The sequence below is a fragment of the Odocoileus virginianus genome, chromosome 9, assembly GCF_023699985.2.
Source record: "Odocoileus virginianus isolate 20LAN1187 ecotype Illinois chromosome 9, Ovbor_1.2, whole genome shotgun sequence".
NCBI classification, from domain to species: domain Eukaryota; kingdom Metazoa; phylum Chordata; class Mammalia; order Artiodactyla; family Cervidae; genus Odocoileus; species Odocoileus virginianus.
Genome location: NC_069682.1, coordinates 70239297 through 70266550, shown reverse-complemented (window position 1 = coordinate 70266550; position 27254 = coordinate 70239297). Strand labels below are relative to the sequence as shown.

At 46.6% G+C, this 27254-nt stretch overlaps 1 protein-coding gene across 3 annotated transcripts in view; it reads left to right on the top strand.

The window, feature by feature from the left end:
• The window catches only part of SLC13A3 (solute carrier family 13 member 3), a 101405-nt gene that overhangs the window by 55532 nt on the left and 18619 nt on the right, over nucleotides 1–27254 (top strand). For all 3 annotated transcript variants that reach the window (XM_020887200.2, XM_070472727.1, XM_020887199.2), the window contains 6 exons: nucleotides 780–1045; nucleotides 4042–4205; nucleotides 16057–16123; nucleotides 20894–21079; nucleotides 23340–23465; nucleotides 27004–27099. In XM_020887200.2, the coding sequence (XP_020742859.2) occupies nucleotides 780–1045; nucleotides 4042–4205; nucleotides 16057–16123; nucleotides 20894–21079; nucleotides 23340–23465; nucleotides 27004–27099 (905 nt within the window). The remainder of the gene's footprint in view (nucleotides 1–779; nucleotides 1046–4041; nucleotides 4206–16056; nucleotides 16124–20893; nucleotides 21080–23339; nucleotides 23466–27003; nucleotides 27100–27254) is intronic.

Genomic DNA, 27254 nt, shown 5'->3' with positions numbered 1-27254 from the left:
CATCCCCTCTGGCACTCACCATTCTGCACAGGCCAGTAGCTTCTTACTGAACCCAGGATGCTTGGCAGGAGCGTGTCCTCCGGCTGCCGCACAGGGCAGGCCCAAGTGCTGGGGAGTTAATGCTCCCACGAGCAACACTCAGCCAATGATGACCAAGAGTTTCAGCTTTCTTGCCTCCCAGGGGGAGAGGTCTGATCTACACTCTCTTCTGGGGTCCCGATCAAGATTGCACCCAAGCTTCCCACAGTGGTAACCGTCTCGTTAATACATCATCTTGGCTTCCTTTTCTATTTCACTTCCTCAGTGCCCTTCCAGAGCTCTCTAGGATTGCCCGTCAAGCAGACTACTTTCACTTTCACACACACTCTCTCTCTTTGTGCCGAGTGGCATGAAAGACCTTAGTTCCCCCACCAGGGACCAAACCCACGCCCCCTGCAGTGGAAGCACTGAGTTGTAACCACTGGACCACCAGGGAAGTCCCTCAAACCGCTTTCACTGTCTTGCTCATCTCAGGGACCACTTCAAAGACAATGGGCGTATTTCACGTGACCTTCAAACAGTCCTATAAAATGGCAGATATGGCTCCCCCACTTTATGGTTGAGTAAAATGAGGCTCAGATCGGTGACACCACCTGCTCAAGATCTGAGCCTTGGGCACGTACCCTCTCCACTACCTCCCCAGGGAACGTGCCTCGGGGATGGGCCCTGCGCCAGGACCTCTTCTGTCCCTGCCACCCCAAGCTCTGCTGACCTTCCTAAACCTGCATCTCCCCCTGCAGGAAGGTCGCTGCCTGTTCGTCATCCTGCTCATGGCGGTGTACTGGTGCACCGAGGCCCTGCCCCTCTCTGTGACGGCCCTGCTGCCCATCGTCCTCTTCCCCTTCTTGGGCATCCTGCCCTCCAACAAGGTCTGCGCCCAGTACTTCCTGGACACCAACTTCCTCTTCCTCAGTGGTCTGATCATGGCCAGCGCCATCGAGGAGTGGAACCTGCACCGGAGAATTGCCCTCAAGGTCCTGATGCTCACCGGGGTCCAGCCGGCCAGGTGAGGCCAGGGAATGGTGTCCAGCCCAGAGGTGGGAGGCAGAGGGACCCCATCTCTCGGAGCCCAAACCCGCCCTTCCTGCTCTGGTCATCTGGAGTGATAAACGCATCATATCCCACCATACACCTGTTCATTCATTTCCCAAATACGTAGTGAGCCCCACTCTGTGCACCAGGCACAGTGCTAGGCTCCTGGGTAGTTCTCAAAATTACATAAGAATCGCTTGGGAGTCCGCTGAAATGCTGGTTCCCAGACCTCACCCCAGGGATTCGTGTCCAGTAGTTTTAGAGGGGGCCGTGTTAGCAGTTTGACTCAGGTGACTCGGGGCTGAATCCTACCTTTCCTGCTCTGGGAGTGACCTACCCTCTCTCTGCCTATAAAAATGATGACATGATAGTCTCAACAGTAAGTGCTGGCTCTATCATCCTGGTTTTCTATTTACCAGCCAAGGTGATCCAGTGGGTGGGGAGTGGTTGGAAAGATGGCCTTAGAAAGACGGGGCCTCGAGCCTCCTGGATGGGATTCAGGCTTTCATTTAAAGAGAATTGAATGGCCTTTAAAATAAGGTTATTGTTGTTCTTTTTTTTTTTTTTTGGAGTTTGCTGCATCTTAATGCGTCCTTCCCAGTAATGTTATTTAAGTGCATAAATCACATGTAGGATTTAAAACAACAACAATCACATCAAAATGCACTTATCCAAATAATGTTTTAAAACCACACAAATTTGTGATAGAAAAAAATTTCTGATAGAATACCTTATGAACTTCTTTATTAACACAATAAATGATAAGATCTGGCAACAGCCTAGTAACTGTAGTTTTGAGGCTGTAACCAAGTCCCTTCTAATAATACTGAACTTTATTGTCTTCATTAATCACTGAAGGAAGTATTCAATTTCTATTGAAGTGAAAGTGAAGTGAAAGTGAAAGTCGCTCAGTCATGTCCAACTCTTTGCGACCCCTTGGACTATACAAGCCCATGGAATTCTCCAGGCCAGAATACTGGAGTGGGTAGCCTTTCCCTTCTCCAGGGGATCTTCCCAACCCAGGGATCGAACCCAGGTCTCCTGCATTACAGGCAGATTCTTTACCAGCTGAGCCACAAGGGAAGCCCAAGAATACTGCAGTAGGTAGCCTATCCCTTCTCCAGCAGATCTTCCCGACCCAGGAATCGAAACGGGGTCTCCTGCATTGCAGGCGGACTCTACCAACTGACCTATGAGGGAATATTAGATGTTAGTAAAGTAGAGCTTCAGTTACTCCCATCATTTCCATCCTGAATTATATCCATGGCCCCTCTGTCTATGAATCTCTGCTTTAAAGAATTCTAAGCTGGGGAGTGACATAACCAGAATGGCGTTTTTAAAAAATTCCTCTGGACTGCCACGTGGGGAGCAAATGAGGATGAGAAGCTGGATGCAGCCCAGGTGACTTCCTCCTGGAGGAGGTTGTATTTGACACTGAAGAAAGGATGAGGCTACTATCAAACACATTTTAAAGTTTGTTGTTGTTCAGTCACTGTTTTTCCCAACTCTTTGAGACCCCATGGACTGCTGCACGCCAGGCTCTCCTGTCCTTTACTATCCCCTACAGTTTGCTCAAACTCATGTTCATTGAATAGATGATGCCATCCAACCATCTCAAGATCTGTCGTCTCCTCCTCCTGCCCTCAGTCTTTCCCAGCATCAGGGTCTTTTCCAATGAGTCGGCTCCCCGTATCAGGTGACCAAAGTATCAGAGCTTCAGTAACAGTCCTTCCAGTGAATATTCAGGGTTTTAAAGTTATAACAATGAAAACAGTATGACACTAGTTCAGAAATAGATTTTAAAAAAAAATAGATTTCCATTTAAAAATATGGAAGAAATCTAGATCTGTGGGGAAGGGAAGGATTCAATAAATGGTAAATGTTGGTATAATTGATTCATTAAAAAAAAAATTCTTCTTAGATCTGACTTTGCTCTATCAGTTCAGTTTAGTTGCTCAGTCGTGTCCGACTCTTTGCGACCCCATGAATCGCAGCATGCCAGGCCTCCCTGTCCATCCCCAACTCCTGGAGTTTACCCAAACTCATGTCCATTGAGTCGGTGATGCCATCCAACCATCTCATCCTTTGTCGTCCCCTCCTCCTCCTGCCCTCAATCTTTCCCAGCATTGGGGTCTTTTCAAATGAGTCAGCTCTTCACATCAGGTGGCCAAAGTATTGGAGTTTCAGCTTCAACATCAGTCCTTCCAATGAACACCCAGACTGACCTCCTTTAGGATGGACTGATTGGATCTCCTTGCAGTCCAAGGGACTCTCAAGAGTCTTCTCCAACACCACAGTTCAAAAGCATTAATTCTTCAGCGCTCAGCTTTCTTTATAATCCAACTCTCACATCCATACATGACCACTGGAAAAACCATAGCCTTGACTAGACGGACCTTTGTTGGCAAAGTAATGTCTCTGCTTTTTAATATGCTGTCTATATATCTAAATAAATTCCAGGTGGATTAAGAGTTCAATGTAAAGGGAAAAAACACTAAATTTAGATTCCTATTGGTGGGAAGGACCAAGTGATAGCAGGCAGTCAGGGCATCAAGGCGTGTTTGAGAGCTGATGGAAAATTTAGCAGAGCCTGAGAGGGGTGCCTGGGAAGAAGGGACGAGGGAGAGGAGGCTGGAAAGACTGTTTAGGGTAAAATAGTGAAAAATCTTGGTGTGCAGGCATCTTTTTTTCTGCAATGGGAGCCATCAAGGATTTGGGGGCAAAGGAGAGAAAATTTAGGGTTGGTGCCCGTCCAGAACTATTTTCCCTTGGGTACCTGAGGTCAGGTCACTTACATACACCTAGTCAATTTCCTTAAGAGCTAGAATAAGCACGGTGAGTGGATTTGGTTTCCATTGGTCACTGGCTCATCCTCGCTGGGCCTTGACTTTCCATCTGTAGACAAGTAGGATGCAAACTGGGACCAGGGGCCCCAGTTCTAGATCTGCCCCTAACTCCCTCTGTCCCCAGGCTCATCCTGGGGATGATGGCGACCACCTCGTTTCTGTCCATGTGGCTGAGCAACACCGCATCTACCGCCATGATGCTGCCGATCGCCAATGCCATCTTGAAGAGTCTCTTCGGCCACAGGGAGTCTCGTAAGGACCTCAGCTGGGAGAGTGAAGAGACTGCAGGTGAGTCTGTGGGAAGGGACTGGGAGCAACTCCACCAGGGTTGGGGAGTAGGAGTGGGGATGATCAAACAGTGTCGGGGAAGGGAGGGGGGATGCACTTATTGAGCACCTACTGTGTGCCAAGTTTAACGTTGAGAGTAACTGAGGATTAGATAAATCAAACCACAGTACCTTTTTTTAAGTGCATTTATTGAGCATTTACTATGTACTAAGTAATGAGTTAAACACTTAACGTACATTACCTCCTTGGCCTCTCAAAACAGCCTTATGAAGTCAGTACTGTGTAAATTGAAACAACAATGAAATGTACTTCAGTGAGATTGGCAAAAATAAGAAGGCTGGAGAGTGCCCAGTGTTGGCAGGAATGGGGGCCACTGGAACTCTCTGTGCTGCTAGAGAGTGTGAACGTTCAGCCTTTCCTAAGGGCATTCTGCAAATGTATAATCAAATTAAGCATGCATATTCCCTGGAATGCAGAAATTTGGCTCTGAATGCAAGTACCGAAAGTCCAGAAGGAGACACATGTCATGTGACCATCTTTAGCGCGGCAGTCCCTGTGGTATGCTGGGTCAGGGCCAGGGTTCAGATACGGCCGCCACTGCTAGTAATGGAGGAGGTAGATTGTGGAGGGCACCCTGACTGAGCACCGTACTGCTTTCTAGAGCAAAGATTCAGAGGGACATAAAGTTATATAAGGCGTCCCTGTTGGCTCAATGGTCAAGAATACACTTGCAATGCAGAAGCCACAGGGAATGTGGGTTTGATCCCTGGGTCGAGAAGATCCCCTGGAGGAGGTCATGGCAACCCACTCCAGTACTCTTGCCTAGAGTATCCCATGGACAGAGGAGCCTGGTGGGCTACAGTCCATGGGGTCGCCAAGAGTCAGGACACAACTGAAGCAACTTAGCATGCATGCATAATTATATAAATCTCATAAAACCTAGTTGTGATAGGGAAAGCCAGAATGAGGTATATTGGTGTGGCCCAAAAGTTCATTGGGTTTTCTATAACATCTTATGAAAGTGAAAGTGAAATTTGTTCAGTCATGTCAGACTCTTTGCGACCCCATGGACTATACAGTCCGTGGAATTCTCCAGGCCAGCATACTGGAGTGGGTAGCCTTTCCCTTCTCCAGGGGATCTTCCCAACTCAGGGATCGAACCCATGTCTTCTGCATTGCAGGCGGAATCTTTACGAACTGAGCCACAGCGAAGCCCAAGGATACTGGAGTGGGTAGCCTATCCCTTCTCCAGCATATCTTCCCGACCTAGGAATCAAACGGGGTCTCCTGCATTGCCAAAGGATTCTTTACCAACTGAGCTATGAGGGAAGCCCATACACGTTATGGAAAAACCCAAACGAAAGTCTGGGCCAACCCAAGAGAACACAATACCATTATGTAAATTAAAAATGCTTACAAAAGACAGAACATTTTGCAAGAACATAAACAAAGGAAAAGCTACACATTCAATGCATCAGAGGGGTTGCTCTGAAAAGGATGGAATTGGGAAATGGGGGTAAAAGGGACCAAATAAATAAATCAGTAAGAGTGGCCTCCTGCAGCAGAGAATGAGAACCTACCGTGAGCTGAGGAATTAGATTCAGTTAAATCTCAGAAATTGTGCTCTAAAGGCGACAAAACACAAGTGGCTGCCGTGTCTTTAAATGGCTAAATGAGGGCTCAGAGAGGAGAACTGACTTCCCCGAGTCACACAGCGTGCAAGGCGTGCAAACGGCAGAGCCCAGCTTTGCACCCAGACAGCCCGGCGACAGAGCCTACTCCCTTCCCTGTCAAATCAGCAGCATCAGTGAGAATCCTTCTGGCTGAAGATAAGAGGAGGCCCGACTGCAAGTGACTTAGAGAACAGAGGGTTGTCTTCCTTGTCAGAGAAGGGCAGTGCCAGGCCACTTCGCAGGCACAGGGATGTCAGGACTGTTAACTGGCGTGGCTGTGATTCCCTCGGTCTTCCCTTCCTAATTTCAAAATGGATGCCATAATCTGTCTGCTTTAAAACGCCTTTTTGTTTACACGGAGGTTTTTAAATTGGCTGATAAGAGAGCAGAGATTGCAATCTTAATTCTTCCTTTGCAGTTTTAATAATAGAACCCCCACCTTGGCACATGACTGTGCAGAGAAAAGGCTGAATGTCTCAGCTTCCCTAGAAATTAGATATGGTCATGTGATCATGATTAGCCAATGAGGTATGAGTGGGAGAGGCTTGTGCAGCTTCTGGCCCTCCCCTGCCTGCTTCCTGCTCCATCTGGCTGAGATGTGAATAGGATGCTGCAGATGAGAGATGCTACCTGGGACCCAAAGATGGAAGGTGTGTGTTGAAAGCTGAGATGGTAGGTCTGCCCCAGTAGCATTTGATCATTTACCCCAACAAACACAACAAACCTTATCTATGAAACCATGAGCCTTATGTGTGCTATTTTTTTGAATATACATGAAAATAATTACCTGTTAAAAATCTAAACACTGATTCATGTACCATCTAAGTTGGCTTCCCAGGAGGCTCAGTGGTAAAGAATCTGCCTGCCAGTGCAGAAGCCACAGGAGACATAGATTTGATCCCCGGAGGGCATGGCAACCCACACCAATGTTCTTGCCTGGAAAATTCCAAGAAACTGGGAGCTACAGTCTATGTGGTCGCAGAGTTGGACACAACTGCGAGACTGAGCACACACGCACACACCATCTAAGTTAATCTCACTGTGAGATGGGTATTTCTCCATCATGCAGTAAAGAGTCTTGCTTATTTTATTTTCACGGCAGCCCTGAAAGCTAGAAATAGTTATAAGTCCTTTACAGGTGAGGTTCTGAGAGGTGACATGGTATGTCCAGAATCAATCACATTGTTGATAAAGTAGCAAAGCCGTGATCTATACAAGGTCAAAGTCTTCCATGTGGGCAGGAAGAGATGTTCTATAGCAGGGGTCAGCAAACTCTTCCTGTAAATGACAAGACAGTAACATATTTAGCCCTTTGCTGGCCACTCTGTCACAACCACTCAAACTCTGCCCTTGCAGGGAGAAACCATCCATAGATGATATGTAAATGAGTGGGTGTGGCTGTGGGCCAATTAAATTTTGCTTGTAGGTGCTGAAATTAAAACCTTGTATAATTTTTACATCACAAAATATTATTCTTCTACCAATTTTTTTCCATCCACTTAAAAATATTAAAACCATAGCTGGCAGGCAGCAGGCAGGATTCAGCCTGTGGACCATAGTGTGCAGATCTCGAGTATTTCTTAGCAGATGCCTAGTATTGGCTCAGAGAGTAAAGAATCTGCCTGCAATGCAGGAGACCAGGTTCGATCCCTGAGTTGGGAAGATCCCCTGGAGAAGGGCATGGCTACCCTCTCCAGTATTATTGCCTGGAGAATCCCATGGACAGAGGAGCTTGACAGGTTACAGTCCGTGGGGTCACAAAGAGTCAGACACAACTGAGCAACTAACACTTTCACTTTTCAGGATTGGCTCCGTCAGTTTTCGAACTGTTTCCCCTGAGTCTTGGGGCTCCAAGAGACTGCCTCATAGTCACTGTGGGGTGGCAGCAAGTGATTAACTCTGCTCCTTCTCTCATTTCAACCCAGCTGCTCCCTCTTTATATACTGTATACCCTGAGCTTCCGAGTAACTGTCTCTGATGTTTGTTGAGCACTTACTTCGTGCTAAGTAGGTCTCATCTTAGGGCCTTACCTCTGAATGACATAGAACTAGCACTGACCTCATTTAGAGAAATGAAAAAGGAGGGAGAAACTGAAAAAGCAGTTGATTGTAGTCCCCAAGGCCACATAGTTTCAAAACAGCAGCTCTGGTATTTTGAATCCATTCTGGTTGACTTTATAGCCTGTGCTCTTCTGTTGATCTACTTTCCACAGATTTTTTTCCCCCCAAGAGTTTAGTGACAAAGGGGAAAACAATGTGTGAAAGCCAATTATGTGAAAGAAGAAGTAAAACCTGAGACTCAGGAAGGAGAAGGCACTTGCCCAAGGTCACACACAGCGTCGGGTACATAAGTGAGATCCAGAGTCTTTCTCCTTACTCTGCAGGATGTCAGGAGGCAGGAGACGCTGGGAGGGTGGGGGCAGACACCTGCTTTCATAGGCGGTGGGATCAGAGAGCAGGGATTGGTTAATGATCAGCCCTCAGACCTCAACCAGGTGATTCCAGGGCAAAGAGGCATTCCCTTTCATCCAGTTTCTGTGTTCTTTCCTGGTGGCAGGAGGTGACGGCAGGGGTGGACGGAGTGGAGACTCTGGTCAGGGGCCAGGACAGGGGCGGGGAGGCTCCTGGAGGCTCCAGGTCCCTGAGGGGAACCCAGAGCAACAACAGTGAGGGTGATGTGAGCTGCCATTTTCTAAAGGCGCCCTGTGCCTGTGCTAAAATTTTCAGACCCATTCGCTCATTTAATCTTCATAACCGTACTATGAAGAAGATCATCCCCATTTCACAGATGGAGAGACTGAGGGTCAGAGAGGCAAAATGATTTACCCAAAGCAGCATGGTACGTTAGTTGCCGAGTTTTGTCTGAATCTGGAATCTGTGCTTACAGGCACGTGCCAGGATGAGATAGAGCCTTGGGCAGGGCAGGGCTCGCTGGACATGACCCTGGGGGTCCTCAGTCTTTAAGGGCAGCCCCGCTGCTTCTCTGAAGTTCTGTTACATACTTGGCTCCTTGCGCTGCCTAGGGGACCAGGGCCGCATGGGTGGTGGCTTCTCCAGCATCCTTCTACACGCACGCTCTCGTTAGATCCTGCGCTTCATCCCTGAAGGGGTGGCCCCATTTCACAGAGGGTGAAACTGATGCACAGAATGGTGAACTATTTGCCCAAAGCCCCTCAGCCAGTAAAGGGACCATCAGGTTTTTGAACCTAAACTCTGCAACGCTTTCCCCTCCTTTTTTCTGCCCAAAGAAGGCTGGCTCGGGACCTCCCTGGTAGTTCAGTGGCTAAGACCATGCTCCCAATGCAGTTCGATCCTGGGTTCGGTCCTTGGTCAGGGAACTAGATCCTACATGCTGCAATTAAAGATCCCTTGAGCCACAACTAAGACCCAGCACAGCCAAACAAATTAACTAAAAAGAAAGAAAAAAAGGCTGGCTTGCCACCCTTGTCTTTCCTTTAGGAATGCCAAAGATGCCATCACTCCAAAAGCAGTCTTGTCGCCTGAGCTAAGCACTGCCCTCTCCTTCCCTCTTCATTCATGAGGCTGGGAGAGGGGCGTCTTCCCGAGGCTCTTTTCTCATCTATAAAATGAGGGCAAAACCTCCCATTTCGTGTATATCATTGTGAAGCGTACATGAGAAATGAGGTCCTGGCACACAGATGTGGGTAATACATGGCAGTTATACAGTTGCCATTATATAAAAACCAGTATAAGGGTTCCATGAATCAGAAAGAGTGGGAAATAAGACCCTACACCTTGATTCAGGTTGAAGTTTCCCATGACTCCTAATTGAGAAGGATTTATTTGTTGATTACCCATCTCCATGGACTCTAAGTTCCAAAGGAGCTCATGTCCATCTTTTTCCTTGCTGTGAACTATAGTATTGTTCACCTAGAACACTGTTTGTCATGTAGTAGGTGATCAATAAATGTGTGGAATCAATCAATTAATAAACAAACCAGCTACTGAATTTCTCTAAGCCTCAGTTTCCTAATATATAAAATGGAGATATAAATCCTTACTGCCCAAGTGGTTGTGAGTGTTAAATAAATGAACAGGTGTAAACCTACCTAACCTGGGGGTCTTTGTTCTCCCTGGGATGCTCTTTTCCAAATTTGACACAAAAACTCTTTCCTGAGAGCCTTCCATGTGCCAGACTTCAAGAATGTTTCAGTCATGCTGGGGAGGTTACATTGTAGTTAGCTGTTCTAGGTTTGAGCCAGGTAGGTGCCGTTGGAGATGGGGCAAGACTCAGCGGTGGCAAATCAGCAGTCCTGGGAACAAGCCTGACTCTGCTATTAAAAACTCTGCCAAAAAAGTTCAATTGGGTCATCTCAATCCCAGCCTTGCCCTATCTGTCTGGGGCTCAGTTTCCCTAGGTGTAAAGAGGAAGGTAACACCCTGCCCAGCTCTCCCAGGTTGATCCTAGACTGCTGTAAGATTGCAGATGTGGACATTCAGTTCCCCCTGCCTGATACCAGCTCGGGATTGTTATTATTTGAATAAGACCTTACATAAACACCAAGCTCCTAACCAGCCAGTGATTTCTGGACCCAGGGAAGTTACAATCTTTGGAGACTTTGGCCTGTTTTCATGTGGTCACGTGGGTCACCATGGTCACAGGAAGCAAAGGGATGAGGGGCTGAGTAGCACCTTGGTTTTCCAGGTTTTTTCCTACTTCATCTTCATTGATTTTATCATCATCATTATTCAGTTCAGTTCAGTTGTTCAGTCGTGTCCGACTCTTTGCAACCCTATGAATCGCAACACGTGAGGCCTCCCTGTCCATCACCAACTCCCGGAGTCCACCCAAACCCATGTCCATTGAGACAGTGATGCCATCCAACCATCTCATCCTCTGTCACCCTATTCTCCTCCTGCCCTCAATCTTTCCCAGCATCAGGGTCTTTTCAAATGAGTCAGCTCTTCACATCAGGTGGCCAAAGTATTGGAGTTTCAGCTTCAACATCAGTCCTAGCAATGAACACCCAGGACTAATCTCCTTCAGGATGGACTGATTGGATCTCCTTGCAGTCCAAGGGACTCTGAAGAGTCTTCTCCAACACCACAGTTCAAAAGCATCAATTCTTCTGCACTCAGCTTTCTTTATAGTCCAACTCTCACATCCATACATGACCACTGGAAAAACCATAGCCTTGACTAGAAGGACCTTTGTTGGCAAAGTCATGTCTTTGTTTTTTAACATGCTATCTAGGTTGGTCATAACTTTCCTTCCAAGGAGTAAGTGTCTTTTAATTTCATGTCTGCAATCACCATCTGCAGTGATTTTGGAGCCCAGAAAAATAAAGCCAGCCACTGTGTCCAGTTTTCCCATCTATTTGCCATGAAGTGATGGGACCGGATGCCATGATCTTAGTTTTCTGAATGTTGATCTTTAAGCCAACTTTTTCACTCTCCTCTTTCACTTTCATCAAGAAGCTCTTTAGTTCTTCTTCACTTTTTGCCATAAGGGTGGTGTCATCTGCATATCTGAGGTTATTAATATTTCTCCCGTCAATCTTGATTCCAGCTTGTGCTTCTTCCAGCCCAGCGTTTCTCATGATGTACTCTGCATATAAGTTAAATAAGCAGGGTGACAATATACAACCTTGACGTACTCCTTTTCCTATTTGAAACCAGTCTGTTGTTCCATGCCCAGTTTAACAGTTGCTTCCTGACCTGCATACAGGTTTCTCAAGAGGCAGGTCAGGTGGTCTGGTGTTCCCATCTCGTTCAGAATTTTCCACAGTTTATTGTGATCCACACAGTCAAAGGCTGTGTTAAGAGAGAAATAATACTCAGTATCAAATTGTTTCACATTACTAATTAAATGGAACTAATTTGCATAAAGAAAAAGTGAACTCCCTCCTTCCTAATCTTAATTGCTACCAATAACTCCTGTTTACAGTTGTGTATGTGTGTGTATGTGTGTGTATGTGTGTCTGTGTCTGTGTGTGTATCTGTGTGTGTATGTGTGTGTGTGTGGTGTGTGTGTGTGTGTGTATCTGTGTGTGTGTGGTGTGTGTGTATGTGTGTGTGTGGCGTATGTGGTGTGTGCGTGTGTGTGTGTGTGATGTGTGTGTATGTGTGTCTGTGTATGTGTGTGTATCTGTGTGTGTATGTGTGTGTGTGGTGTGTGTGTGTGTGTGTGGTGTGTGTGTGTATGTGTGTGTGTGTGGCGTGTGTGTATGTGTGTGTGTGTGTATGTGTGTGTGGTGTGTGTGTGTGTGTATGTGTGTGTGTGTGTGTGCGCACAAATAGCCTCCTCTGCTTTGTCTGTGGGCTCCCCTGGTGGCACAGACGGTAAAGAATCTGCCTGCAATGCAGGAGACCCAGTTTCGATCCCTGGGTCAGGAAGATCCCCGGGAGGAGAGAATGGCAACCTGCTCCAGTGTTCTTGCCTGGAGAACCCCATGGACAGAGGAGCCTGGCTGGCCACAGTCCGTGGGGTCGCAGAGAGTGGGACACGACTGAGCGACAGCATGCATGCATGGCCTGTCTGCAGCCCTCGGGTTTTATATCGGGCTCTCCAGATCTGATGCTGGCAGCGACCAGGTTCCAGGGATGAGAAAAGGGGCCAGGTGGGGACTGGGGCAAACTGGTGAGCACACCGCCCCACTCCCCCCCCACCCCCGTAGGGTCATGGGCAGCCCCTGAAGACATCAGTTCCGTATGTCTAACTTCAGGGATGCTTTCTCAATCCTGGCTGCACAATAGAACCTCCTGTAGAGCTTTTGAAAAATACTGAGGCCCCAAGCCTCTAAACCAGAACCTCTGGAGTGGGGCCTGGGCTTTCTCAGGACATTCTAATGTTCATCCAGGGCTGAGGAGGGTGGGCTGTGGTTATACCTGAGATGCTGGTGAGCTTTGCAAGTATCTGATGCTGCGGAACAGCCGTTCCCGAACGAGCAAGAAGAGTGCAGGGTGAGCGAGAGGTGGGTGGCGGCTGGGAGTCCCTGGGTCAGAGTTCTCCCTGTCTGGCCAGCCCCCGGGGAGTGACTCTGCGTTCCCCTCCCCCCCCCCAACAGCATCAGTGTCCTGTGAGCAACCCTTCACGTCCTGCTTTAGTGCCCTGGCCTCCAGCCTTGGGCGTTGCGTTTGAATGTGAGCTCCCACCACAGGAGTGCTGAGGCCCTTGTCCCCATGGCCCAGGGTGAGACGATCTGAAGTTAGCCTTCAGACCCCGGCTTCCGGTGCAGTAAAAACGACAGAGTCAGCCACCGTGGAGCCCTGCTCCCTCGTGGTACCAGCAGGAAAAGAACAGCCCAGAGTGGAGAAGGGAAGACACTTCCCCAGGGGCCTGGGGTGAGACAGGGAAAGGGCCAGAGCTGGAGTCTAGACCCTTCCTCCATGTGTTCAAAGTGGGCAAAGTGCATTTGTAGTTAAACAGGCTGAGTTTGTTATCTTTGCTGCAGTGAGGAAAAACACACACCACGGGCAATGACAAAGGACTCAGAGATATTAGAAAGCACCTCTCACTATTCGGACTTTGGTTGGGGCATTTGGGGTGGGGGTGGGGACCTAAGGAAACAGAGTTTGCTTTAGGTTGGGTGCTGTCAGAAACTGGCGGTCCCATGGCTAAGAATCCACCCTGCAATACTGGACATATGGGTTCGATCCCTGGTCGGGAACTAAGATCTTCATGCAGCAGGGCAACTTAGCCCATGCGCTGCAAGGATGATCCAGCTCAGCCAAAAACAAAGCAAACAGAAAAAAAAGAAACCTGGGGACAATTCTGTGATTAGGTAAGAAGTAGCCATTTCTTTAGCAAGAGAAGGGGATGCTTGGTATTTTGTAGGTGGCAAGTAGCTTTGTGCCTAAACGAGGTTACAGTGTCCTTGCCCCGGCTGTTTTTATCAGTGTGACTGTCTGGAGTCAGTGATGTATAAGATTATTTAGGTCCAAGAGAATGATGTGTCGTATCTGGGTCAGACCAGTTCCAGACTCCAGGGGCCACTTTCCTGTACTTTCTTAATAGTAACCCACATTTCCTGAATCCTCACTAGTGCTCTGATTCCTGAATTTTTAAATTCAGGGGCTGGCAAACTTGGGTGCACCAAATTAGCCTGCCACCTGTTTTTCATCTAGCCTGTGAGCTAAGCATAGCTCTTATGTTTTTAAATAGTTGTATAAATCAAGCAGAAGATTGTATGCCATGTGAAGATTATATGAAATTTTCAGTGTCCAAAAATAAAGGTTTAGTCACACTTATTCATTTCTGTATTATCTAGAGCTGCTTTCATGATACCATGGCAGATTTGAGTAGTGACAACAGACATCATATGGCCTCCAAAGCCGAAAATATTTACTGTCTGGCCTTCTGCAGAAGAAGTTTGCCGGTCCTTGCTTTAAATGGTGTTTCAGTTGTTCAGTCTGCTACAACAAAAACACCACAGGCTGAGTATTTATTTCTCCCCATTCTGGAGGCTGCAAAGTCCAAGATCAAGGCACCAACAGATCTGGCATCTGTTGGGGGCCTGTTTCCTGGTTCACAGACAGCCTGGCTGTCATCTGGCTGTGTCCTCACATGGTAGAAGTGGCAAGGGAGTTCTCTGAGGTCTTTTATAAGGGCACTAATCCCATTCGTGAGGGCTCCACCCTCATGACTAGACACCTCCCAAAGCACTACCTCTTAACACCATCACACTGGGGGTTAGGTTTCAACATTTGAATTTGGGGGGGCAGGGAATGAAAATATTCTGTCTATAGCAAATAAATCAACTCTGTAATCCTCTTAATGACCCCAGGGGAATTATTATTTCCATTTTATGGATTAAAGAAGTTCAAGGTGATTAAGGGATTTATCTAAGCCAGTTTCTTAACTTTGGCACTATTTGACAAATTAGGTGGGAAAATTCTTGCTTGTGGGGGCTGACTCATGTACTACAAGATGTTTGGCAGCATCCCCGACCTCTGACCAGTAGCATCCCCCCACCTTCATCTCAATTCTGACAACCAAAAATGTCTCCAGGCATTGTCCAATGTCCCTTGGAGGCAGAATCAACCCCAGCTGAGAACCACATTGATCTAAGGTCGCAAAGCAACTGATGGAGACTTGACCCCTGAACCCATGTGTTCAGTTATTAATCACACTTCCGATGCCCAGGGATGGATTCTTTTGCTCTTGGTGATGGTTTTGGCTGCAGGAAATTTTAATCTCTTCAGTTTTCTCCTGTGGGGAGACTGACCTGTCAAGCAAGGGATTCTTGAGAAATGAAGTCATATCCTTATCTGACACTCCTCTGCTCAAACTCTCCCCTGGCTCCACTCCCAGCTGGCTCAGAGGAGAAGCTAAAATCCTTACTGTGAGCCCCAAGACCTGTGTGTGATCCAGACTACTTCCTGCCACCCCAGCCCCTGCCCCGTCTCCCACCTCACCTCCTCCTAGTCTCCCTCTCCATCAGCCCCCTCCAGGTCCATGGGTCTTCCTTCTTCTTCCCAACACACCAGACACACTCTCTCCTCGGGGCCTTTGTACTTGCTGTTCCTGTTCCTCCAGCCCCTCTTCCCACAACTCTTCACATGATTGACTCCTTTTAATCCTTGAGGTCTCAGCTCCAACGCCATCAGCTCATACGTCTCCTCCGTTGACCTGATCACGAGTCTACCTGCTCCTCCTCCCTACTCTGCAGTCACTTTCCATCGCTGTGCCCAGGTTTGCTTCCTCCACCACTTTCATCACAACCTGAAGTTTTCTTTCTTTGATTATTGTCAGTCATCCTCTCTAGAACAGAGCTTTCATGGTAGCAAGGACATTGTCCTATATTATTCACTGTGTACCCCAAGCTGATGGTCAGTAGTACATAGTAGGTGCTCAATAAATGCATTTTGAATGAGTGGCAGATTGAGGTCACCCATCCTGTTGCTGATCCATTACCACTCATAGCTGGTCTTTCCCAAACATCCCCTTGACAGTGACAGTTGAGGTTAGCCTAGGCTTGAGTTATGACTGGTCCAGCTGCCTTGCGGCTAACTTCCTGCCCACAGGCCTGAAGCCCTCTCCTAATAGGAACAGGTGGGGTAGAAGGATGGAATTTTGAGTCTTTTTTTTTTTTTTGAAACCCAGTGACTAGTCTAGGCCGGTACCTGAGGAAGTACTCTTGATTGACTGCACAAGAAGGGGACGCTTCTGTCCCACCTGCTACATCCCACTAAAGACCTCATGCTTTTTCCTCCTAGCTGCTGTGCGGAAAAACGGCCTGCACACTGTGCCCATGGAGATACAATGCATTGCCAGCACAGAAGAGTGAGTTTTCCTGGTGAAATTCGCAGAGGAGCCCATGCTTGATCCAAGGAGAGGATGAACAAGAATTCCATGCTGCAGGCAATCCCCACCCCCCAATTCTTCTCCCAATGACCCGATGCCCAAGTTTCCACCTCTTCTCCCTGAGCTCCAACTCCGTTGAAAAGAGAAAATGTGGGATGAGCAGGGGAGTACAGTAAACCCCTAAAGTCTGCTGAGGTGAAGGGTCTGGAAGGAGGGACCAGAAGAGCAGGAGGCGCAGACCACATGACCGTCAAGGAGGAGAGGGTGTACCGGGCCAAGCTAAAGCTTTGTCTGCAGACAAAAGATCCCGAGACAGTAGCAGCCCTTCACACCTGTGTGACTCAGGAAGCGTCTGGACGCTGACGACGTAGTTAGTCTTTGGTGTCTTTTGTATACAGCAGCGAGGATATAAGACCTGGGTGCTTGGGGTCAAGCAGACTTGATTTTGAACCCTGGCTTTGCCACTTACCAGCTCTGTTGATTTGCACACATCACTCCCCCTCTCTGAAACTCAGTTTCACCTACAATGATGTCAGAAACCCACCTGGGTTCTTTTTGAGGGTTGTTTTTGAGATTAAATGAGATCATGTAGATAAAGCCAGTTGTTAGGCCTTCCATGCACAGATGGTAATGCTTGTTATTAATGGTATCGTTATCTCAGTTTCATGATGATGAGGCAAACAGCAGGGAGTAAAGTGACTTGCTCAAGGCATCATTGCTGGGCATCAGTCAGGTCTGCTTCCTTCATTCAGCAAATTTATGGAGAATTTACCATGAGCCAGGTACTGTCAGGCACACGGCAACGCACAGGAGAACAAAGCAGGAAATCAGGCTGGGGAGGGGGCTGGGGGAGGGAGAGGGCAGTATTTAAATGTGTCAGGGAAGATCTCACTAAGATCATTCTCGGACAAACACCTGGGAGAGGTGAAGGGTCCTGGGGAGTCTGTGGGAAGAGTATTCTCAGCAGAGGGGCCAGCAGGTACAAAGCCCTGAGAGTTCAAGGCAGCCGGGAAGCTAGTGTGGCTGGAGGTGGGGTCATGGAGATTGCTTGTGTGGCAGGAGGGCACTAGTGGGGGACAGGGCATGTGGGACCCCACAGGCCATTGATGCAGTTTTGACTTTGAATGAGATGGGAACTGATGGAGTGTCTAGCAGATAGGGACATGGTTTTACATCAGTTTGTCTTATCCTGAGGCCTGTGCTCCTTCCTGGCACCATGTTTGGGGGCTTTGAGTCCACCTTTGAGATACAGGTTCTATAGTTGGCCCTGCCACTCACCACCTTGCAACCTGGGAATCTGTTTTAACCATCCATCCAGGCAGAGCTTCTGCTGAGTCCGTTGGAAAAGAATCAATCCCTACCCTCTGGAGCTCCGTGTCCATTGGTTGCAGACCCCAGCCCCACTCTCAGTTCATTTCAGTTCAGTTGCTCAGTCGTGTCTGATTGCTTGCGACCCTGTGGACTGCAGCATACCAGGCTTCCCTGTCCATCACCAACTCTCAGAGCTTGCTCAAACTCATGTTCATCGAGTCAGTGATGCCATCCAACCATCTCATCCTCTGTCATCCCCTTCTCCTCCTGTCTTCAATCTTTCCCAGCAGCAGGGTCTTTTCAAATGAGTCAGTTCTTTGCATGAGGTGGCCAAAGTATTGGAGTTTCAGCTTCAACGTCAGTCCTTCCAGTGAACACCCAGGACTGATGTCCTTTAGGATGGACTGGTTGGATCTCCCTGCAGTCCAAGGGACTCTCAAGAGTCTTCTCCACACCACAGTTCAAAAGCATCAATCCTTCAGTGCTCAGCTTTCTTTATAGACCCAACTCTCACATCCATACATGACCACTGGAAAAACCATAGCCTTGACCAGATGGACCTTTGTTGGCAAAGTAACATCTCTGCTTTTTAATATGCTGTCTAGGTTGGTCATAGCTTTCCTTCCAAGGAGTAAGCATCTTTTAATTTCGTGGCTGCAGTCACCATCTGCAGTGATTTTGGAGCCCAAAAAAGTAAAGTCAGCCACTGTTTCCACTGTTTCCCCATCTATTTGCCATAAAGTGATGGGACCAGATGCCATGATCTTAGTTTTCTGAAATTGACTTTTAAGCCAACTTATTCACTCTCCTCTTTCACTTTCATCAAGAGGCTCTTTAGTTCTTCTTCACTTTCTGCCATAAGGGCGGTGTCATCTGCATATCTGAGGTTATTTATATTTCTCCCAGCGATCTTGATTCCAGTTCGTGCTTCACCCAGCCCGGCATTTAGCATGATGTACTCTGCATAGATGTTAAATAAACAGGGTGACAATATACAGCCTTGATGTACTCCTTTCCCAATTTGGAGCCAGTCCGTTGTTACATGTCCAGTTTTAACTGTTGCTTCTTGACCTGCACACAGATTTCTCAGGAGGCAGGTAAGGTGGTCTGGTATTCCCATCTGTTGAAGAATTTTCCACAGTTTGTTGTGATCCACACAGTCAAAAGCTTTGGCATAGTCAATAAAGCAGAAGTAGATATTTTTTTGGAACTCTCTTGCTTCTTCTATGATCCAATGGATGTTGGCAATTTTACCTCTGGTGCCCCTGCCTTTTCTAAATCCAGCTTGAACATCTGGAAGTTGTTGGTTCATATATTGTTGAAGCCTGTCTTGGAGAATTTTGAGCATTGCTTTGCTAGCATGTGAGATGAGTGCGATTGTGTGGTAGTTTGAGCATTCTTTGGCATTGCCTTTCTTAGGGATTGGAATGAAAACTGACCTTTCCAGTCCTGTGGCCACTGCTGAGTTTTCCAAATTTGCTGGCATATTGAGTGCAGCACTTTCATAGCATCATTTTTTAGAATTTGAAATAGCTCAACTGGAGTTCCATCACCTCCACTAGCTTTGTTTGTAGTGATGCTTCCTAAGGCCCACTTGACTTCGGATTCTCAGATGTCTGACTCTAGGTAAGTGATCACACCATTGTGATTATCTGGGTCATGAAGATCTTTTCTGTATAGTTCTTATGTGTATTCTTGCCACTTCTTCTTAATATCTTCTGCTTCTGTTAGGTCCATAATGTTTCTGTCCTTTATTGTGCCCATCTTTGCATGAAATGTTCCCTTGATAGCTCTAATTTTCTTGAAGAGATCTCTAGTCTTTCCCATTCTAATGTTTTCCTCTATTTCTTTACACTGATCACTGAGGAAGGCTTTCTTATCCCTCCTTGCTGTTCTTTGGAACCCTGTATTCAGAAGAACCCAGTATTTATCTTTCCTTTTCTCCTTTGCCTTTAGCTTCTCTTCTTTTCACAGCTATTTGTAAGGCCTCCTCAGACAATGATTTTGCCTTTTGCATTTCTTTTTCTTGGGGATGGTCTTGATCACTGCCTCCTGTACAATGTCACGAATCTCCATCCATAGTTCTTCAGGCATTCTGTCTATCAGATCTAATCCCTTGAATCTATTTGCCACTTCCACTGTATAATCGGAAGGGATTTGACTTAGGTCATACCTGAGTGGTCCAGTGGTTTTCCCTACTTTCTTCAAGCCCTACTCTGGGCCTCAGTTTTCCATCCAAACAAGGAAGGGGGTGCACAAGAGCCCTTTCTGCTCTTATTCTCCTGTGAGGCTCAGTCTGGTTGGAGCCCCAGGTCCGAGGGAGCCCACAGGTGTCTGACCGGGCCTCTCACTCTGGATCATCAGGCCATGGCCTCTGTCTCCAGCTGCTTCCAGCCGTTCTCTTCCTTTTAGACCCCAGGTCACATCCCCACTACCCACTGGAGAAGGGGCCCTTCATGTTAGTAATTAAGGCCCCAAGATATTTGAAGTGTCTTACATTCTTTTTAAAATAATCGATATGTTACACAAAGACAATTCTTAATTTCATCCACTAATAAACATTTTATAATTGCACAAGTAAAAAGAAAAAGAACTCTTAAACAAAAAGAAAAATGTACTCAGCACCTCAGTCCCAAAGATAGATTAGAAGAGTTAAGTGAATACTATTCTAGACCATTTATCTATATATATGTGTGTGTGTTTGTGTGTGTGCATATGTGTGTATTTTTAACAAAATAACTGACCATGCTACATATGCCATTTTATAACCTATCATCTCAGCTAATTGAGTGTAGTGGATGTCTTTTCACCTCAATAAGTTTGTGTCAGCATCATTATCTTTTAATTATATAATTAACAATTTTTAACTTTATTATTTCCCAAACTACCCAAAGGTACCAGGAAAATAACCCAGAAAATACAAATAAAAAGTAAAAGAGGGGGAAAAATCCATAATTCCATCCCTGCGAAAGTCCCCAAAGCAGCTTTGTGTATACCATTCTAGACTTTTCTTAATACTCATGTATTCATGAATTATGTGTATATTTTTAAAAAGAAAAGAAGTAGTTAGTGCTGTTACCTACCTTTTCACTTTATATAATGGGCATCTTTCATCTGAATAAATACCCATATAAATCACCATTTTTAATAACTGCTTTGGTATTCCATCCAGCAACAGGATCGTCTTAATCTAGCCAATTGTTTTTTGATGGACATTTAAATTAAATTTTCCATTTAAGTTATATTTAATACCAAGTACTAGTTTAGGACAACTTCTTAGAGTAGAATGCTTAAGCTGAAGGGTTGCTCATTTTTAGAAGTGTTTGGTTCCTATACCAATTGCCTTCTAGAAAGTTCACTTAGCTCTCCCATCCCGGGCAGTGTGTTTCTCCACAAGGCCAGGAATTCTGAATGGCTTCTCTTTGGGTTTGTTTAAAGCAAAGACTGCCCTGAGGAGGCAGAGGCTCCAATGGATCTCCAGCCTACCTCCAAGAAGGAGGAGGAATATCGCAGGAACATCTGGAAGGGCTTCCTCATCTCCATCCCCTACTCAGCCAGCATCGGGGGCACTGCCACCCTCACGGGCACAGCCCCCAACCTCATCCTGCTCGGCCAGCTCAAGAGGTAAGAGCGCATGCTCCCCATCCCCAGCGCTGGGGTTTCTGCCTCTTCTTCTCCTCTCCTCTTCCTTCACCCAACATCCAGGGATGTGCCTTGGGTGTCTACCGTTGTCTAGGCTCTGGGGACCCAGCAATGCACAAAACCCAGCAAAATCCCTGCTCTGGGGAACTTCCATTCTGATGGGAGAGACAAACAATAAAGGAAAAAGCAAGAGAATATATAATATGTTGGCGTGATGCGTTATGAAATAAAATCGGGCAGAAGAAGGGGGCAGAGGTAACAGGAGTGGGTGCTGTTTTATCTAGGTTGGTCGGTATTGCGCACCCCTCTAATATGGTGGCATTTGAGCAGAGACCTAGAAGTGAGGGGGTGAACTTTGTGGACGCAGGAGGGAAGAGCATCCCAGACAGAAGGAACAGCCCGTACAAAGGTGGGAAGCAGCACAAAGACTGGCCAGGCTGGGGTGCAGAGGGAATTAGGTAAGAAGACCAGGGCAGTCATTGTCAGGAGAATCAGAGGAGAGCTGAGAGCAGAGGGGTGACATGACATGACACCTCCTGAAACCAACCCCAGTGGGAGACACCGGTGTGTGGCTGTGATGTCCCGTGAGAAGCCTTACAGCCAGGCACGTGGACCAGCAGTGTAGTGGACGCTGCCAGGTAAAATCCCCCCATCACTGAAACTGTTCAAACAGAGGTTGCGTGACCACTTGTCAGGACATGAGAATCAAAGTGATGGATTCTCCGGTGGTTTGACATCAATTCCATTTTTCCAAACTCCTTAGTCTGAAGATGTTAAAAATCTTTGTATTTCAAGATTCTAAGTATTTTCAGATTCCAGGATTCTGAGAGGTGCGGTTTCTAAGATTTTGTTACCGTGGAGATGTGCCATATATTAAATTAATCCACATGAATCCGAATGTAAGCATTTGACAAACAACAACAAAATTTTCTGATATTCAACATGGCTCCATGTGCTGGCCAACGTCTTTATCTGGTATTCAACCAAAGAATGAAGGATTTACAGGGATGATGGAGGAAAAGCTAACTGCATTGGTCTTCCTGAGAGTGGGTTTGGTGTACGTAAGTCAGTTCTACACTTGTGGATAATCAAAGTTATTTTCATGAGAAAACTTAAGTACATCCATGTCTTACCTCATAAGCTGATTTTAAAACCTTAATTCTCCACCCTGTTCTCAGATTCTCAAATCCTTTGATTTTAAGATTACATAAAGAACAGTGATTCTCAGCCATGGGCATGTTTTATAGTCTCCAGGGAAGGTGAAAAAAAACATGCTTGGGTCTCAGCTGCAGAGATGCTGATTTCGGAGGTTGGGCATCGGGGCCAGGCACTGGTCTCTTCCCGGTTGATTTCAGCCCCCACTGCAAAACTTTGGTGTCTTTTCGTCTCCATTCTTTGAGCAAGGCCTGGCTGTGAGACTGAAAACCAGACGCCAGGATGGTTCTGCTTCAGATGTGGGGACCAACCGGGGTGCCCTGTTTGTCTCCTCGTTTAGCAGGAAGTGCCAGCGAAGGGGCAGTCGGCCGAGAGGACAAAGCGGGGTGTCCGGTGTTAGTTCTTGCTGGAGGCTGTCCACAGGATGGACAGGGAAGATGGGGGCTCTGGAGCCCTCGGGGGCTAGTCCTGAGTTGGGGGATGGGGGACATGGGAGGGCATTTGCTGTCAGACTGTTTTCAGGCTGCCTATTCGCTCTGATGTGAGCAAGCCTTGATAAGAGATTAGGGGGAAAATGCTGGAACTTCAAGTAAAAGTATCCAACATGAAGGATTTTGAGTAAAGGGCATGCAAATTACATGCAAAACGTATACAATGTTTAATTGCTTAAGCCTGGACCTTCTTGTCGGGAAGGAAGGTATTTGAAAGGAATATGAGGTTTATATGAGGTTCTGATTTTCCAGCAGGGCACCTGGGGAGACAGGGAAATGGCTGCCCTGAGTGTTCACCTTGGTGTTTGCTCCCCAGATACATTGTATTGGTTTATTCTGATCACACCTGATATAGGAACTTTATATTGGGTTGGCCAAAAAGTTCGTTTGGGTTTTTTTTTTCCAGACCATAAAAAAATGGAATGAACTTTTTGGTCAACCCAATATATTACTCAGAAAACACAGGGGGGTGGAATCGGAAGCCCTTCAGTCCCACTGTGAGTCCCGGGCACACTCCTCTAGTTTTCCTCTGTAGGTGTGTGTGCGTCCATCCGTCCGCCTGATGGTGGCGGGCTCTCACCTCCTCTTTTCTCCAGTTTCTTCCCACAGTGCGACGTGGTGAACTTCGGCTCCTGGTTCATCTTCGCCTTTCCTCTCATGCTCCTGTTCCTGTTGGTGGGCTGGCTCTGGATCTCCTTCCTCTATGGAGGGATAACCCTGAGGTACCCGGGCATTTAACCTGAGCTTTGCGGCAGACAGAACCGGTCTGGAGTCCCAGCTTCCCACTGCCTAGCGAGTGACCTTCCAAAGTCCTTCCAGTTTCCAGTCGGATGTGGTGCTGGTAGTTGTCCTGGCCTCCCAGGGAGTGGGGATTACAGGTGGGGTGGGATCTTGCCTGCTGAGTCCAGGCCCTGGGTGAATGTCACCCATCATCAATAATCACTAATCGTATTGTTCCTTAAGTTAGGTCCCCACTCACACCACAGGAGATGTGCAGTGCTTCTCATTTCACGGGGCCTCAGTACAGGAGGTAATTTGGGGCAGCCTGAGGACAAGGTATCAGATAACACTGACTCCGATAGTGAGAAAAATATTCCTCTATCAACGCTGCTTGTGTTGGGGAGAAAGTCTCAGTAAGGTGGGGAAAAACTTTAACACCTCTCTAGCATTTCCGAATCATCCTTTTAAAAAAGGAAGAGCAAGCCTCAAGTCCAGAGACTTAAGTCAGCAGTGGTACCCAGCCAGATGTAATAATGTTGCTTTGCTTTCATGTCTTTATTTTGTGGATACTTTCTATGTATGACAAGTGATTCTTGTTTGCTATATGGGAGTGATAGAAAGCTTTCTATTTAAATATCTGCCTTTAGTTAAAATGCTAAATCTAGTTGGAGCCCATGGTACGTGGACATAGGAACTTTTGTGAAGGGAGTTGTGAATGTGTCAGTTCCGTTCAGTCGCTCAGTCGTGTCCAACTTTTTGCGACCCCATGGACTGCAGCACGCCAGGCCTCCCTGTCCATCACCAATTCCCAGAGTTTACTCAAACTCATGTCCATTGAGTTGGTGATGCCCTCCAACCACCTCATCCTCTGTCGTCCCCTTCTCCTCCTGCCTTCAATCTTTCCCAGCATCAGAGTTTTTTCAAATGAGTCAGTTCTTCACATCAGGTGGCCAAAGTATTGGAGTTTCAGCTTCAGCATCAGTCCTTCCAATGAATATTCAGGACTGATTTCCTTTATGAATGGGTGGGTTTTTGGAAATACTAACATAGGAGCTACCGCTCAGGGCTGGAGTAGCAGGCATGACATAAAGTCATTCTCTGACTCAGTCCCCTCGCCTCTGTGGGTCTTAATTTTTCTCATCTGTAAAATGGGACCAGTAAGAGCTATTCTAGATCAAAGAGATATGAAAACCCCTTGAGAATAGAAAAGCTCTGACTGTGGTATTTCTTGACCCATCAGAGCAGAAATTTGGGGTTCAAAGCCCGGCTTAGCCCAGAGAAGCAAGCCCAGACACTGGACTCAGATAAACCAGAGTTCACATCATGGTTCTGCGTGACCTCGAGCAACTCTGTCCCCTCCCTGAGGCTTTACCTCTTTAATTTTTTCACTAGTAGAGAGGGGATAAAAATGAAGCCTGGGTTCCCTGGGTGGCTCAGTGGAATACAACTTCCCTGATCACTCAGTTAGTAAAGAGTCCGCCTGCAATGCGGGAGACCTGGGTTTGATCCCTGGGTTGGGAAGATCCCATGGAGAAGGGAAAGGCTACCCACTCCAGTATTCTGGCCTGGAGAATTCCATGGACTGTATAGTCCCTGGGGTTACAAAGAGTTGGACACGACTGAGCGACTTTCACTTTCAGTGGAAAAGGATCCACCTGCCAAGGAGGAGACATGGGTTTGATCCCTGGGTTGGGAAGATCCCTGGAGATGGAGCCAGCTGCCTGGAGGCACCCCACTCCAGTGTTCTTGTCTGGGAAATCCTCATGGACAGAGGAGCCCGGTGGGCTGCAGTCCATGGGGTCGCCAAGAGTCAGACACGACTGAGCGACGAACCACACACGTTCCCCCACTTACAATATATAAGGGACTTCTCTGGTGGTTCAGTGGTTAAGACCCTGTGCTCCCAGTATGCAGGGCCTGGGTTCAATTCCAGATCAGGGAACTATGATCCTGCATGCTCTATGGTGTGGCCAAAAAAATAAAAAATAAATACAATATATGAGAGCCTCTGTTTCTGTGCAGCAAGGTAGATTTTTGCCAATCTGATAAGAGAAAAATAATTTGCATTTACTTTAGGAGTAATTTTGAAGAACCTTTCACACTCAGGGATAAGATGAAAACTTTTCACATATTCATGGGAGACCCTGGTATTTCCTCTCCTGTGAATTGTTAAACTGTGTGTTTATATCCTTTGTGCATTTAAAAACTTGATTGCTGGTCTTGGTTGTATTGATTTCTAGTATTCTCTCCATATTGAAAGATTAGTGCTTATTTTGAGTGTGAGTTTCAACTTTCCCCCCTGATTTTTCACTTTGCTTATCATGCTTTATTCTGTGCAGAAATTTTTAGAAACATTTTATGAGGTGAAATTATCAATTTTTTCTCATGTGGCTTCTGAATTTTCAATTGCAGTTAGAAAGGTCTTCCTTCCCATTATAGGAGATATGAAATAACAGTCCCATGTTTTCTTCTAGTATTTTTGTATTTTTTCCATTTAAATCTTTTCATCTATTTGGAGCTTGTCCTTTAGGGTACAGTGTAAGGATGCAACTTTGGGGTACAGGTTTGGAGTCAGTATTTTTTTTGTTCCAGATAACTATCAAGTTGTCTCAATGCCTTTTCCTGACACACAAATGTTTTTAATTTTAATGAAGTCAATTTATTTTTGTTTGCTTGTGATTTTTGTGTCATATCTAAGAAATATGTGCTGAATCTGAGGCCATGAGAATTTTTCTCTATGTTTTCTTTTAAAAATTTTATATGTCTAGCTCTTCTTATATTTAGGTCTTTGAACCATTTTGAGTTAAATTTTGTATGTACCAAGAGGTAGGAGGTTGCACGTTCATCCTTTTGCATCTGGCTGTCCAGTTGTCTTGGGGCTTCCCAGGTAGCACAGTGGTGAAGTATTCTTGCCTGGAGAATCCCTTGGACAGAGGAGCTTGGTGGGCTGTAGTCCATGGGGCCTCAAAAGAGTCAGACATGACCGAGCAACTGAGCATGCACACATGCATCCAGTCGTCTTAACACCGTTTGATGAAAGAGTATTCTTTCTCCATTGAATGGTGTTGGTACTTTTATCAGAAATCAATTGACCAGAGAAGTGTGGGTTTATTTCCGGAAGCTCTGTTAGAGTCCATTGATCTGTATGTCTCACATCATTGACTGAATAGGTCATCTTTCCTACAACAAGCTGGGGCGCCAACCTTATCATAGATTAAATCCCCATTTATAGTGGGGTCCATTCCTGGATTTTGCACTTTATTTCCTTGGTGTGTATGGTTTATTCCTGAGTCTGTTTGACCCCAAAAAAGATTTTAAGCCTGGAAGCCAAATGATCAGATCCCCATTTTTAAAAGACCATCCAGGCTGTAGGTGGACAGAACAGATTTTAGAAAGGGAACAAAGAAGCAGGGTGACTATACAGCAGGCTGTCACGGAGTCTCCAAAACAGAGGCAAAGAGGCCTGGCCAGATGGAGGCGGGTAGCGGAAGTGTTTTAGGCTGCAATGGCCACTCCTGACTTTCCTGCTTTCTGTTTCAGGGGCTGGAGGAAGAAGAAATCTGAGCTCAGAACTGATGCAGAAAATAGGGCTCGAGACACAATTCGGGAGGAATTCCAGAGCCTGGGGCCGACCAAGTACGTGGCACAGGGATCCTTGCTTGGGGTGGGAAGAGAACTGGGCACTAGACTTTCAGGAGAGCTACCTCTTGGGGACTGAGTCCAGAGGGAATTTCAGGACCAGTAGCCTGGGAGCCTGGAGACAGAGGGTAGCGAGATGACTAACACAGTCA